Source organism: Stigmatopora nigra, chromosome 9 (genome assembly GCF_051989575.1).
Source record: "Stigmatopora nigra isolate UIUO_SnigA chromosome 9, RoL_Snig_1.1, whole genome shotgun sequence".
NCBI classification, from domain to species: domain Eukaryota; kingdom Metazoa; phylum Chordata; class Actinopteri; order Syngnathiformes; family Syngnathidae; genus Stigmatopora; species Stigmatopora nigra.
Window position 1 is genome coordinate 1,181,549 of NC_135516.1, and position 13,841 is coordinate 1,195,389.

Genomic DNA, 13,841 nt, shown 5'->3' on the forward strand with positions numbered 1-13,841 from the left:
GCTCGGACAGCCCTCCTGTGGACCCCAGGTCACTGCGGGTTGCCTGGGAACGAGATGGCAGATGCCCTAGCGAAGGAAGCCGCCTCCTCCAAGGTCGACGAGCCACGACCAATCTCATTCGCCCCAGCCAAGGCAGCCATCAGACGACTAATTCGCGACAATCCACCTAGACCGGATCATCGCGCAGCGGTCGTCTACCCAAAATATAACTGGCGCCTAGACTGTGCGCGCGTGAAGAACCGGAGCGACGCGGTTCTCATCGCCCGCCTCCGCTCGGGCCACCACCCAAGCCTGAGAGCTTACCGTCACCTTCTCAACCCCACCCTCGACCCAACCTGCCCCCTCTGCCGGGAAGAGACGCAAGACCTTGAACATTGGCTCCAGCGTTGCCCCGGCCTTTCTTCCCTCCGCCTCCAGATCTTCGGTGTCGCCTCACCCCCCCTGGACGTGCTGGTGACTGAGCCGTCGAAGGTGCTAGCGCTAGCCAGGCGTACCCTATGTTAGGGCCACCTGGGCGCTGCCTCTACAACAACAACAACAACAACAACAGCAAACTAGACTGGTCCACAAACATAGATGCCCTGTACAGAAGGGGCCAGAGCCGCCTCTACCTGTTGAGGAGCCTACGGTCCTTTGGTGTGTGCAGGTCACTGTTGAGGACCTTCTATGACACTGTGGTGGCATCTACTGTGTTTTATGCAGTGGTCTGTTGGGGAAGTGGGAGCACGGAGAGGGACAGGAACAGGCTGAACAAGCTGATCAGGAGGGCCAGCTCTGTTCTGGGCTGTCCTTTGGACTCTGTGGAGGAAGTGGGAGAGCGGAGGATGCTGACCAGGATGAGGTCCATCATGGACAGCACCTCCCACCCCCTGCACGAGTCGGTGGAGTCCCTTCGAAGCTCCTTTAGCAGTAGACTGCGGTACCCTCACTGCAGGAAGGAGCGCTTCCGCAGATCCTTCCTCCCATCAGCCGTCAGGCTCTTTAACTCAAAAAAGGCTGTGGGTTAGGACCTCCTGAATTCGGATACAGTGTGGATGTGCTTGTATATATATGTATGTGTATGTATGTATATATCTCACCAACACAGTTACCTATTTATATATTTATTCATGTATTTATTTATTAACTTACTATTAAGTACCCATTTGTGTATAATGCCTTTCCTATTCCTGCATCCTCACCCTCTTCCTATTGCAACAAAGAAATTTCCCGATTACGGGATGAATAAAGTTATCCAATCCAATCCAACATACATTAGCACACGTACATACATTAGCACACGTACATACATTAGCAGACGTACACGGACACGTACACGCACAAATGCGTTACTTTGAAAGGAAAATCGCAAGAAACATCTCAAATGGTATCCCTGAGATATTTAATAATCAAAAGCATAATATTAGGATCAATATTATTCGGTAATATGCCTGTCTTTCTAAATGCAAAATATCAAATTTTTCAATTTGAAAAAAAAGAAATAAGTCCATCTTGATGAAAACCGGATGCTTTCTAATTACCGAAATTTCAATTTTCCCTTTCGAACACAAAATAAAACAAAAAAAAATTCAAGGTGGAATTTTGTTTTATTTCAAAATCAAGGCTACTAGTGCCTGGCCAGTCGAGCACATTTAACTAGGTTTAGACTTCAGACCCCTAGGCAAGATGGCTGTGCCCCGAGGGAGCAGTGACGGGAACGTGAGTTTTTTCACGTTTTATGGAAGATATGTACGAAATTTTTCCTTTGCATCATAACGTCGATTTTTGTCATGACATCATTGTGCAATGGCGGCGTCAACTTGCAGTTTCGTACATGTCATTTTTTTATGTGCATATGAGCCGTACCCTCAATTCAGTCTTCATTTTTTTCTGACAAAAGCGGCTATGTGAGTAAATAGAGTAAATTCTATTCACAATAAAACTACATCTTCAAGCATTTATTATCACCCGGGGAATAATATTCTGGAATAACTTCAGGAATGTTTTCCCCCAAAAAATCTATTGTACACCGTCCAGAGTACAACTGTTGGTCTGAATTTAGATCTTAATATTTATCCCAATTATTACTTGGGGTGGTGGGAAATATGTCCATTCATGCTGACAATTTTTGGAACAGTTGTGCTGATATTATATCTATGAACAACCTATAACCCATAACTTATTATATATTAACTAAATCAAACTCAAATCCCAGAACAATTTGCACAGCATGTTTTTTCTTAGCATTCTTAAAAATAAATTTTAGGTTTTTACAGTTCTTATGACTAGTTTTTGGCTCTGTAGATACAATGTGGATATGCTGGTGAATTTTTTATATGTATTCTTTTGAGATTTAAATCAGGCAAATTATTTTGGCAGCATAATCTGCTTTACCAAGGATTGTGGCAAAGGTTCCATGTTATTTACAAACAAACTCAGATTAAAATATTTTTTATTATAAATGGGTGAGTGTGTTCATTCAAAAAAATAAAAAACACATTTTTAATAGTGTTGAAGTTTTGCCCTAACCTATTAATTTTAAAAAGGTGAATTCATAGAAAAAAAAACTTCAATATTTTGGGGGTAAACTTCATTCTTTCCATTTCTTTCAGGCACAGTGCTGCTACAACTGCCATATTCCAAAAGAAAGTATAGTAGTGGACAACACCGTCGGCGCAGAACCTCCACCACATCCAACAGCCAGGGGTCATTCAGTGGTGAGGATCGTGTTGGTTTCTATTGGGCCTTTAACACTATGTTAACAAAATCCTGGAGAACTGGCGCACTTGGTGATGAGAGGCTGGTTGACCGCCTGCTTAAAGATCTAACAGACTTCTGTGCCAATAAAGACAACAGACTGCTGAACTTCTGGGACTATTGTCTCGAAAAAGTTCAAAGCAGTGCCCCTTGAAGGCAGCTATTGTTCTTTCATTTTGAAGCGCTTGTGTTTGACATTTAAAGGACCAATTTCGTCAAAATCCAATCATATAGACCTATTAATGCATAACATATTTAAAAAAAGGCTGACCATTTTAAAGAAAAAAATGTTTGCATTTGATTGCGGTTATCTTTGAAAGTCAATTGTCTGCACACAAACTGGCCAAAAATGGGCAATAACCCGTGATAATGTGTGGAATCTTTGCTTTATTCAATAAAAAAAAGGTTTTTAAATCTATTTTTTCTAATATTGTGATTTAGTGAGGGTTGCATTCCTGTTCATATTCTTTACAAGCTTTGTCAAAATGGGTAAAAAAAATAAAAGTTATTAAAAACCTACCTGCGTCCACCAGTTGCTGCTGAAGGAATCACATATTTAGAGTTGATTATGTAGTTGAAATACAAACAGAATGAATAAAGTGCATATTTCCTAACAGTACTGTTGTAGGACAAAATCTCAGACAGTCCACAAATGCCCTTGCATATTTAAGCGTTACGCAGAATAATAATACTTCAGACTCTACCACTCAGGGTTTGCCAAGTTTGTCATCACCGCGAAGAAATCCAATAAGCTAGGTGATATTTGCACGGTCATTTTTATAAATAAGGCCGTGCTTATGATCATGAGGCCGCATTCTCCGATCGGGGTGGATGTGAGTTGATCTGATGGTGGCCTTTGAACGGCACCAGCTAAGCCTGGAGTGCTGATATGTACTGGACGGGAACAGGGTCTGCTGTTCTGATGACCCTGAAACAAAAAAGAATGGAAATTGCGATCGGCGGGTTATTGGCATATTTTCCGCCCACGGCCGTTGGTCGAGTGAGCCTGGATATTAGAGGGAGTGCTGCTTCCAGCTCCTGATGTGTGCATACGCACTGCCTGTTGGTCTGTAGGAGATAGCTGGAAGAAATGACTGGACACTATTTGGCCCTATTATCTGCTATTAAATAATTATTAATGTGCTAGCAGTCTGCATCATGAAGACAAAGAAACACACTCGGTACAGTTACTAGATAACCACGACTACAAAGTTTTTATTCACATCCACATCAATTCCCCTAATAGGACAAATGTCCTTCAGGTCAGCCAAAATACCTTCTCAATGTGGCAAAGAATCAAAACAGCATTAAACATATGACCTATCTTGAGTAAGATAATTCGTCAAACCCAGTACAGAGGTACCTCAACATATGAGTACCCCGACATATGAGCAATTCAATATACGAGTAATATTTCGAGCAAATAATGATCTCGAGATATGAGACAAATTTCGAGATATGAGAAAGCCAGGTGGCAAAGACATGAAAGGCTGTTTATGGTTTTAGCGCACTGTGTTTTTTGCAGCATCTCTTTCGTGTATAACATATCTACGAGCACTGGGCGTAGCATTTTTTTCAGTGTTTTTTTCCCCATCACTCAGCACAAATGGCAGAGCAATCTCTAATACGAGGAGTATATATTACTTCTCGTTGGCAAGTGGCTGTGCATTATCCTATTGTGAGAAAATATGTGTGTATAATTTTCTTAATATTTTGAAGGGAATACAAAAGCAAACAGCCCATCCATCTAAAGTGAAAGTCAGGGTGGAGGCGGGTCAAATAAAGCCAACCTGGGAGAAGAAAGGTATCAAACTTGAATACTTAATTAGAATTTAGTGTAAGGTTAGATTACATTTATTTTTGAGTGTATGCATGGTAATCCATTTAGCCGACTGACATGTGGCCGACAGCCAACTCGCTGAAACACCATATGGCCTAACGTAGAATTAGCCGAACGACTATTTGGCCGACCGACTATCTAGCCGAAGAACATTTAGCCGACGCGCTCCCCGAGTGTGTACAACTTTTTAAACCTCAGCCCGCGGGCCATATACGGCCCATTACTGATAACAACATTCATTTAGAATAATAAGTTGCTGATAACAACATTAATTTAGAATAACAAGTTACAGATAACAAAATGAATTTAGAATAACAAGGACATTTATTCACGGCCAAACAAAAAAAGGAGTTATAACTGTAGATACTGCTATTTACACCAGAATAGAACACATTGAGATTAATCTTTTAATTAAGGTCCTCAGCAAATCATTTTGAATATATATTTCCCAAAATATTGGGAAATTATTTAACATTAAAATATATTTAACAGGTATACAGGGTGTCTCAAAAATGGTACTCACTTTTAGAATAAAATGTACTCACTTTTAGAATGAAAGGTAATTCTAAAAGTGAGTAAATTTTTTCGAGACACCCTGTATATTTCTGCGCGAACTCCGAAGAGTTATCAATTACAGAACTACTACAAGTTCAAATATGGTGCTGCTGCTTAATAAAAATATTCCTGGATACTCTTGTCATGGGAAGAGTATTCAGGAATATTTTTTATTATATTATTTTGTATATCTATAATGTGCTAAAATCACGCAGAAAATGGCATTTAATGATTAAATACAGATACTGGAGCTCTTTGGAAGTTTAAACAGAGTCCAGGGTAGTGATGTTCCTGGTAAAATACAGCCATGAACGTCAATGGCAAAAACCCCCAAAATGCACAAAAATGACTTTATTTCCAGCCGAAAACAGCATTAAATGAATAAATACGAATACTGCAGCATAAATAAAAAATACTGGCGATTTTTAGAGACTTTAACCGATCCCAAGGTGCTTGATTTTCCGGTAAAAAGTGCTTTTAACACGGAACCGGACCCAATTGCAGTAAAATTATTTGTCCATCAGGTTGAAGTGTTCTGCCGATACAAAACCAGTCTAGAGTCAGTCTACACATAAATGATTTAGTAATAATAAAATGTAATGATTAATATCTATGAATGGACGGCCCGGCGAATGAGTAGTTCGCGCGTCGGCCTCGCAGCTCTGGGGTCCTAGATTCAAATCCAGGTTCGTCCATCTGCACCTTGCATACTCTCCGTGGGCCTGCGTGGGTTTTCTTTGAGTACTCCGATTTCCTCCTACATCCCAAAAAGATGCATCGTAGGCTGATTAGACACTCTAAAATTCCCCCTAGGTATGGGTCTGAGTGTGCATGGGTGTCCGTCACCTTGTGCCCTGCGATCGGCTGGCCAACGATACAGGGTGTCCCCCGCCCCTGGCCTAAAGTCAGCAGGGATATGCTCCAGCACACCCCACGAGTGATAAAGTGGATAAAGCGGTTCAGAAAATGAATGAAAAAATATCTATGAATAAAACATCTTCATAAATGCCATTAGAATATGCACAAATCCGACTGAAATTTTACCTTAAAGACGTCTGTCCTTCTCACTTCTCATTCTCGTTCAAATGACTTTTCTGCCGAATGTGTAACTTGAGATAGTCGTTTCAATTTATATACAATATTTTTCAATGATTTTGCTTTGATTTATTAATAAGGGATATAACATATTAACGAACATATTTACATTCATGTTAATGAACATATATATGTAAAATTGTAGCCGAGGGCTAATTTCCATTTGTAGTCCATTATGGAGGTGGAAGACAAACGATCACACATACTAGACACGCACACAACCACACATACAGCAGATTTAGACAGTTCTCACCCGATTTCACCACGTGTTCTTCTATTTGCACAGTAAAGTAAAAGGGAATGTATTAAGGAAATATTAAAATGTAATTAAAAAAGATAGAAGAAACACTGGCACTGGCAACTTGTTTTGATAGTTTCATTGATAATTACCCTTCCGATATAATTACCAATCACTGCAGGCAGACATCTTATTTAATTAATGACATTTAATTAAATATCTTGCATCACTGATAATGACCTCATGAGGGTAGATGGATCAGAGCCTCAAGCCTTCATCTTGGTCTCCAAAGTAGCTCCTCGAACAGTAATTCCCGTACGGCTTTAAAGCCATAAATCAAAATAATTACAAGGTTATTGATTAATTCAACATGTGTAAGCAAAAACAACATCTGTAACTATAATAACAATCAAAATATTTTACCAATAACAAAACAGGAAACTAAAAACAAACCTCATTTGGATTAAAACAATCATGCCTTCATTTGACATAACAATTATATAACAATTACATAAAGAAGCTCGAAGTCCGTCACGAGGTATGCACACTATGCGGGTGTTGCTGGAAGTGGCAGATATCCGTATCTGTTGTTAGTCAGAGACCTTGGCGTCCCTTGCTACAAACCCAGAACAACAGTCCTTGGAGCCCGATACTGGGTGAGATGTGCTGATAAATTGTGATCATATTCCTTTTTATAGTGGAAGTATTATATCCAGTTGAAAGCGACCAATTGGATATAACAACACCTATATTTAACCTGATTTCCGAACATGTATTCAAGATGACATCCCTGGGAGAGTAAACACACAAACGATGTTTTGCCTTCCACACAATAAGACCACTGAAATATCCTTTGAGAAAAATCTTTTTAGAAACGTCAAATGTAGTCCCATACAAAGCATCAGACTGGTAAACTGTATGTATGGTACTTAACATACCTGAATAGAAATTGAGGAAACTTTGTTGCAGAAACTGGTTCAAATTGCCGAGTCTGGATGAGACACGCTTGTGGAAAAATCATCAAATGACACTCCAAAACAGTCTGTCGTGTAGAGATTGGAATTTGTTGAAAATCATAGCGCTTCAAGGGTTAAACACCTACATTTATGGATGACAAATAGGGGTTTGCTGGCCAGCTTAATTAAGCATTAAATACAATACCTGCAGGATAAAATATGCACTAAGCGTAGGGGTAATCTACATAAAATGGAGAAGGATGAGTTATGATGAAACCAATTATTGGTTTTTGATGGCAAGAAACCTTGCGATGGAAATGAGTGGTGTGAATGAGCATGTTGATACAAGCGAGGCTGGAATAACAGAGCATGCTATTTTGTTTTACAGAAACAAGGGTGACAAGACAAGTCCGTTGTGTAAAAAAAAATATAATAAAAGGAATAGTGGTGCTTCGTCAGCTGAAGGAGAATTTTTTTTATCGAAATATGTGGCGAGAGCGTAGGGATGTTAGCCAAAATAAATTCAAAACGACCAATTAAATGTTTTGCAGGGTTGCCAACCTGTGGTTTTTATTATTCTCTAGACTTGCCAAATTATGCGCCGACTGCTGGGGAAACGCTCTGTTTGCTGCGGCTACTGATTTGATTGGGACGCGGGAGTTTTGAAAACATGAAATCCCTCCATGTGAAAATGTGGTGTGAAATGACTGAGGGGCCTATTACATACAAATATATAATAACGTGCAATGAAGAATGCTTTGCTTCACTACATTGTTATATATTTGCTTTACTGAGCTTATTAACATTAAAAAGTCATTTTAATACATCTGCTTGTAATGCTCGCTCCTGAGTGAACCTAAACAACGTGAAGGTCACTCCCTACTCCAGCTGGACTTCTCAAAACTGTTGTTTACACCGCTTCCTTGGGAAGACCTTTGTTGTCGTTATTCTGGATGCTATTATATATGTGCGCATTAATCATCATATGTATGTATGGAATATTAATCATTATATGTATAAGTGAAAAATTTATCATTATATGTATATATTAATGTGCTTGCAACGAAGACAAACGCTTACTTTAACATGCTCAAAAGTTGGCCAATTCACGCCTCTAGGGATGCACTACGGCCGAATTTTGAATTTGGAATCCAGTTTTTCAGAAATTTGCTATTTGTTGTACCAGGATGCTGCATTTTGGAAATTAGAAAAGTGGGCCATTTTTTTGGTACTTACGAAGTTTCAGATCAAAACCATTCTATATTGTAATAGCACCATGACGAGAACAACATTGCATGTGCATCATTTTACAGGTCATTTGTGTTGCTTTGCTAAAAATCGATAAATCCCCTCGATTTCAGACTGTTGGGTTTATTCTGTATTACTATTATTCATATATGTGTAGTAATTAATTTCTTTGTTAAATCATTCTTCCTATTGTTCGGAAAGTGACTTCTTATCCAAGGATTGTTTATCCTACATCTCACCCAGTATCGGGCTCCTGGGAGGCAGCAAGGACTCAGGATATCTGCCACTTCCATAACACTCATAGTGTAGTATAGTGTGCATACCTCGTGACGCACTTCGGGCTTCTTTATGTAATTGTTATATGATTGTTAGGTCAAATGAAGGCGTGCTACAGATGTTGTTTTGGCTTACACATGTTGAATTAATCAACAACCTTGTAATTGTTTGATTTATGGCCTTAAAGCCGTACGCAAATTACCGTTCGAGAGGATAGGGAAGACAAGGGGCTTTGCTGTATCTTCCCTTAAGGTCCTTATCCATGATGCAATCTATTTAATTAAATGTCAATAATTGAATAAGATGTCTGCCTGCAGTGATTGATAATTACATCAGAAGGGTAATTATTCATGAACCTATCAGACACTTCCAAAAACAGCCATTTCATAGGAATGAACACCCTTTCCGCATTTTATGTCCAATTTTAATGCGTTCTTTGACTGTGGTCAGCTACAATAGTGAATTGTGTCATGACAGGGCCCCATTTTTGAATTTCGAATTTTGGTTCTTCGATTCAAATCGACCTTGAGGTCGCATTTTTTACCTTTGACCCAGTTTTTTTTAACACATGCAAAACTTTTAGAGTACAAATAATTATTTTTTTGCAGCACTACGCAGGCGCGCATGTGGCTTTCATCGGCTTTTTAAAGTGGCTTCTACCGTAAAACTACACAACAACAAAAACTCTTGATTTTGGACACCTTAAAACTTGTTTCTTTCACTTTTCAGGGTCCCCATGACAGATCTACTTTTCTGAACCGCTTTATCCTCATTAGGGTCGCGGGATGGGTGGGTTTGGGGTGCTGGAACCCATACCAACAGACTCCAGGCCAAACATCCTGAATCGGTGGTGTTATGGCTGTCAGCCTGGTGTCACACTATGTAGTAGGGTGTGTGGTTTCTTTTCATCTGGAGGTGCATGGAGCTGTGGCTCCACCCCTGAGACAAAGCCCTGCCCAGGCCAACACAGCTGTGACTACTTCCCTATCATCCCTCCTCCAATCAAGATTCACTTCCTGTCCTTATTTTAACCATTTTATTTGTCAGTTCATTCTTGATTCTTGACTTTGACTCCCTTGGCTGCCTGTGATTGTAAATACTGAGGCAGTGGAGTCCTTTCTTTCATTAGAAAGCACATTGTTTAGTGTTAAGTAAAGTCAGATTGCCCCAGCTTCACCTGATATAGTGAGTATGTTACTCCTTGTTATATTTAGTATTTATGTTGACAAAGTTAATGATTTTGGGTTGCAAAATAACAGGTGGCCAGCACAAGGAGACAGACAACTATACACACTCACACCCATACCTATGAGCAATTTAGAGTGTTCAATCTGCCTATCATGCATGTTTTTGGAATGTGGGAGGATGTTAAACGACAAGCTCTGGTATTTGACTAACTGCTTTTATCTATATTAAACTTAACAAAAGGATATGATCAAATTTGAACAGATACAGCCAAAATATCCTGGGTTACTCCACAGAATATTTATTCTTAATAATATATATAAATCAAAATCAGAGCTGATCCAAAGCAAAGCTCTCGGTAAAAAAGAACACATTCAAAACGAGTTGTCTAACTTTTATAATGCAAACGTGAATAATGTATTAACTGGTTAAATAAATGATGCTGAATGGTCCACGACGGTCCCGGGGCTCCAGCTTCTCCTGTGATCCTCCAGATGTGTCTCTAACGCTCCCAAGGCACGCATCAGTGGCTGTACACGTTCAAAGGGAACACGCATGTCATCAAACGAAGGCAATATTGTTGTTGTTGTTGTTGTTGTTAGGCCACCCAGGCGCCTAGGTGTTACCCTCAGCCGCACTAGCGCTGCCACTGGAACGCGGATTAGTTCATCCGGGGGATAGCCAGAGGTGTGGGGCAGTCGAATATCTCCGGCTGGATGAAAAACGTAGGTTCCACGTTCCTGGTTGGCAGCTCTGGGTGGTATTTGTTGTATTCGAAGGCCACGACGGGCGGCCTCTCATGAGACACCTTGTGAAGGTTCCAACTTTGTTTCACTGCTGCTGTTGTTGTTGTTAGGCCATCCACTTTTGGTTCTAAACATTTCATCAACATCTTTACTAAATTTGTGCTGAGTTCTGCCCAAATCAGGCAGACAATCTGTGAATGAATTAACATCCAGACACCATAAAAAAAAAATCACAACATTCCACAAGACGCTAAACAATATACTGCTTGGAGACACACCAATTCTTTACATAGTCTCTAACCCCACTCGCACAACACATTGTATCGGTTTATTTGCCGTAACGACAATATAAATAATAATCACAACTAAAGAGCTTCCGAATTTAGATATATTTGTAAAGAATTAAGATAATGCGTTTCTCTCATTAATTTCACTCCATCTAGTCTAGTCATTTTATACTTTTCCATAATGCAGAGACTTAAGCACGATAAAGAGAAACAACATTAATAATGATAGTGGGAACAAACTCCCAGATCAGTTCAATAGCAACAACAACAAAAAAAACATTACATATTAGATCACAGCTGTGAGAACACCGGGAGAGAGAAAAAAGAGAAACCTCTCACAAATGGACACATTCACATGGACCCAACAGAGATGTACTCAACTCTTTTTGGTCAAGTCATCAACATTGGGAACCCAGGTCTGGAGCCAAGATCCAGCCCGTCAAAAGGGTCCTCAATACCATGGCCATGGTTTTTCCCAGGCGTCGACTCTGCCCTTGGCTTCTTTCCAGTATTTTGACTCCCAGGTTCGTACCAATAATATATGTAAAAAATGATGGGTTCATCAGTAGGCATTCCAAAAATGTAAGCACAAATAGAGAAAAGACAATCTTCTGGATTTTTTACTTGCAAGGGGAACGAACCGTTGGTGCCATGTCCCAACTACGTTCTGCCCTCATACGCCTTTTTTGTTGTTAATTTAAATTTACAGACCCTAGTTACAATGGACGTCTCAACTCTCAGGGGAGGGGTGGAAAATAAGTGAGATGTCAATAGTTAAAATATTTTATTGATAAAGTATTTGAGGGTGGACGCATGTGCAGGATGCAACCAAGGTGTTTGGGCTTCTTTGTTTAGTCCAACTAAGGTTCTCAGGAGCATTTACTTCGTTGCAAGCAAACATATAATAATGTGGAACCAATAATCATGACAGAGGCCTTAGATCAAGGGTGTCAGACTCGGGTTAGTTCGCGGGCCGCTTTAACGTCAACTTGACTTCATGGGGGCCGGACCATTTTAGATACAATAGTTGGATTTTTTTAAATAAATGGATTAAATGAACAGGATTAAAGGCCCTGAATATTCAGTTTTTATAGAACTAAAGCAAAGTTTATTTGAGCTTTTTTTCTATATAATTTGATTTTATAAAATGATTTTTGAACTAAAAACACAAAAAAAATATTAAATATTACAATTATTGATTTAAAAGGGGGAAAATCAGGACATTTAATGTACATTCATACCAAGGGTCTCAAACTCACGGCCCGCGGGCCAACTGCAGCCCCCGGGACGATAATTTTCAGCTTGCGTCTTAATATGAAAGATTAATGTTCGTGCGGCCCACAAGATTGATATAAATGACACTTGTTGTGTTCAGAGCTGGGTGAACCAATCAGGGTGAGGTATACGGCTCTAGAGGGCGGGACCCTGGCCGGGGTGTCCAGTGCCTCGCTCACTCACTCATTCATTCCTCCAATCAGCTGGGCGGAGGGGAAGCCGTGAAGCCGATCACTCCGCTCGGCTCAGAGAACTGCCGTAATCCAATACGATCAGGGATCGAAAGTGCGCATGCGCCACAGATCCACACGACTGAAAGTTAAAAGTTCAATCTGTCTGTTGCAAAGCCTGCCGTGAAGAGAAAGGTCAGTGATGAGTACAGACAGTTTCAAGAAAAATGGGGAGAGCAATATTTCTTTGTTGAGTACAGGGGCGCCCCAACGTGTCTCATTTGCACTGAAAAAGTAGCTGTCCCCAAGGAATACAATTTGAAACGTCATTATACTACGAGACATGCTGAGAGTACGAAAAATACCAGGAGATGAGAGCCAACCAGGTTGACAGTCTTAAAACACTTTTGAGGCAACAAGAAGGCTACCAAAGAAAGTAATGCAGCAGTCGAAGCTAGCTACGCCGTTTGTGAGCTGATTGCTAAAGCAAGAAAGTTATTCACAGAAGGTGAATTTATCAAAAAGTGCATATTACAGGCTGCACATATTGTCTGTCCATAAAAGGAAAGTCAGTTCAACCACATCAGCCTTTCTGCCAACACCATGGTAGAGCGCATTTCTGACCTCTCAAGTGACATTTATGATCAACTGTGTGAGAAAGTGCAAAGTTTCAGTGTAAATTCAGTGGCTCTTGATTAGATCACAGACATCACAGACACTGCCCAGCTCGCAATATATGTCCGTGGTGTTGATGACCATTTTGAAGTGATGGAGGAGTTGCTCACACTAATTCCAATGCATGGCCAGACCACCGCTCAGGAATTATTTCACCAGCTGTGTGATGCCGTTGAGAATGCCGGTTTGCCATGGAAGAGCTTTGTTGGAATAACAACGGATGGAGCCCCATCAATGATTGGGAGGAAGAATGAGCCATGTGCCTTTTTGGGAGCACATACTTGTGAGAAACTTCTCCACCTTGAACTTCAATAAGTCCAAATATAGGGCCAGACTTACTGATGGGCATCTTTAAGCTCTATTGAGGGTCTCCACTGCTTCCTCCCTCAAGCCAAATGTGACTCAGCTATGTGAGAAGAAGCGCTGCCAGGTCTCTGGCAGCAAGAAGTAAGAGAAGCTGTGTCCAGAATATTTCATGTTCAATGTTCCATTCAAGTCCAGAAAGTTAAAATTTTAAGAGCTGTTAATACGGACTTTTGAAACTTTTGAATAAAAATAA

At 40.2% G+C, this 13,841-nt stretch overlaps 1 protein-coding gene across 5 annotated transcripts in view; it reads left to right on the plus strand.

Moving 5' to 3' along the window:
- depdc5 (DEP domain containing 5, GATOR1 subcomplex subunit) overlaps window positions 1-13,841 on the plus strand; it is a 162,742-nt gene that overhangs the window by 146,289 nt on the left and 2,612 nt on the right. For 2 of the 5 annotated variants that reach the window (XR_013327305.1, XM_077723785.1), the window contains one exon: window positions 2,592-2,696. Coding sequence is in view for 3 of the 5 variants with exons in the window: in XM_077723785.1 (XP_077579911.1) it covers window positions 2,592-2,696 (105 nt within the window). In the remaining 2 variants the exon portion in view is untranslated. Of the gene's footprint in view, window positions 1-2,591; window positions 3,256-9,673; window positions 9,700-13,841 lie in introns of those variants that run through there. The other 3 variants (XM_077723784.1, XM_077723783.1, XM_077723786.1) reach the window with 3 other exon arrangements.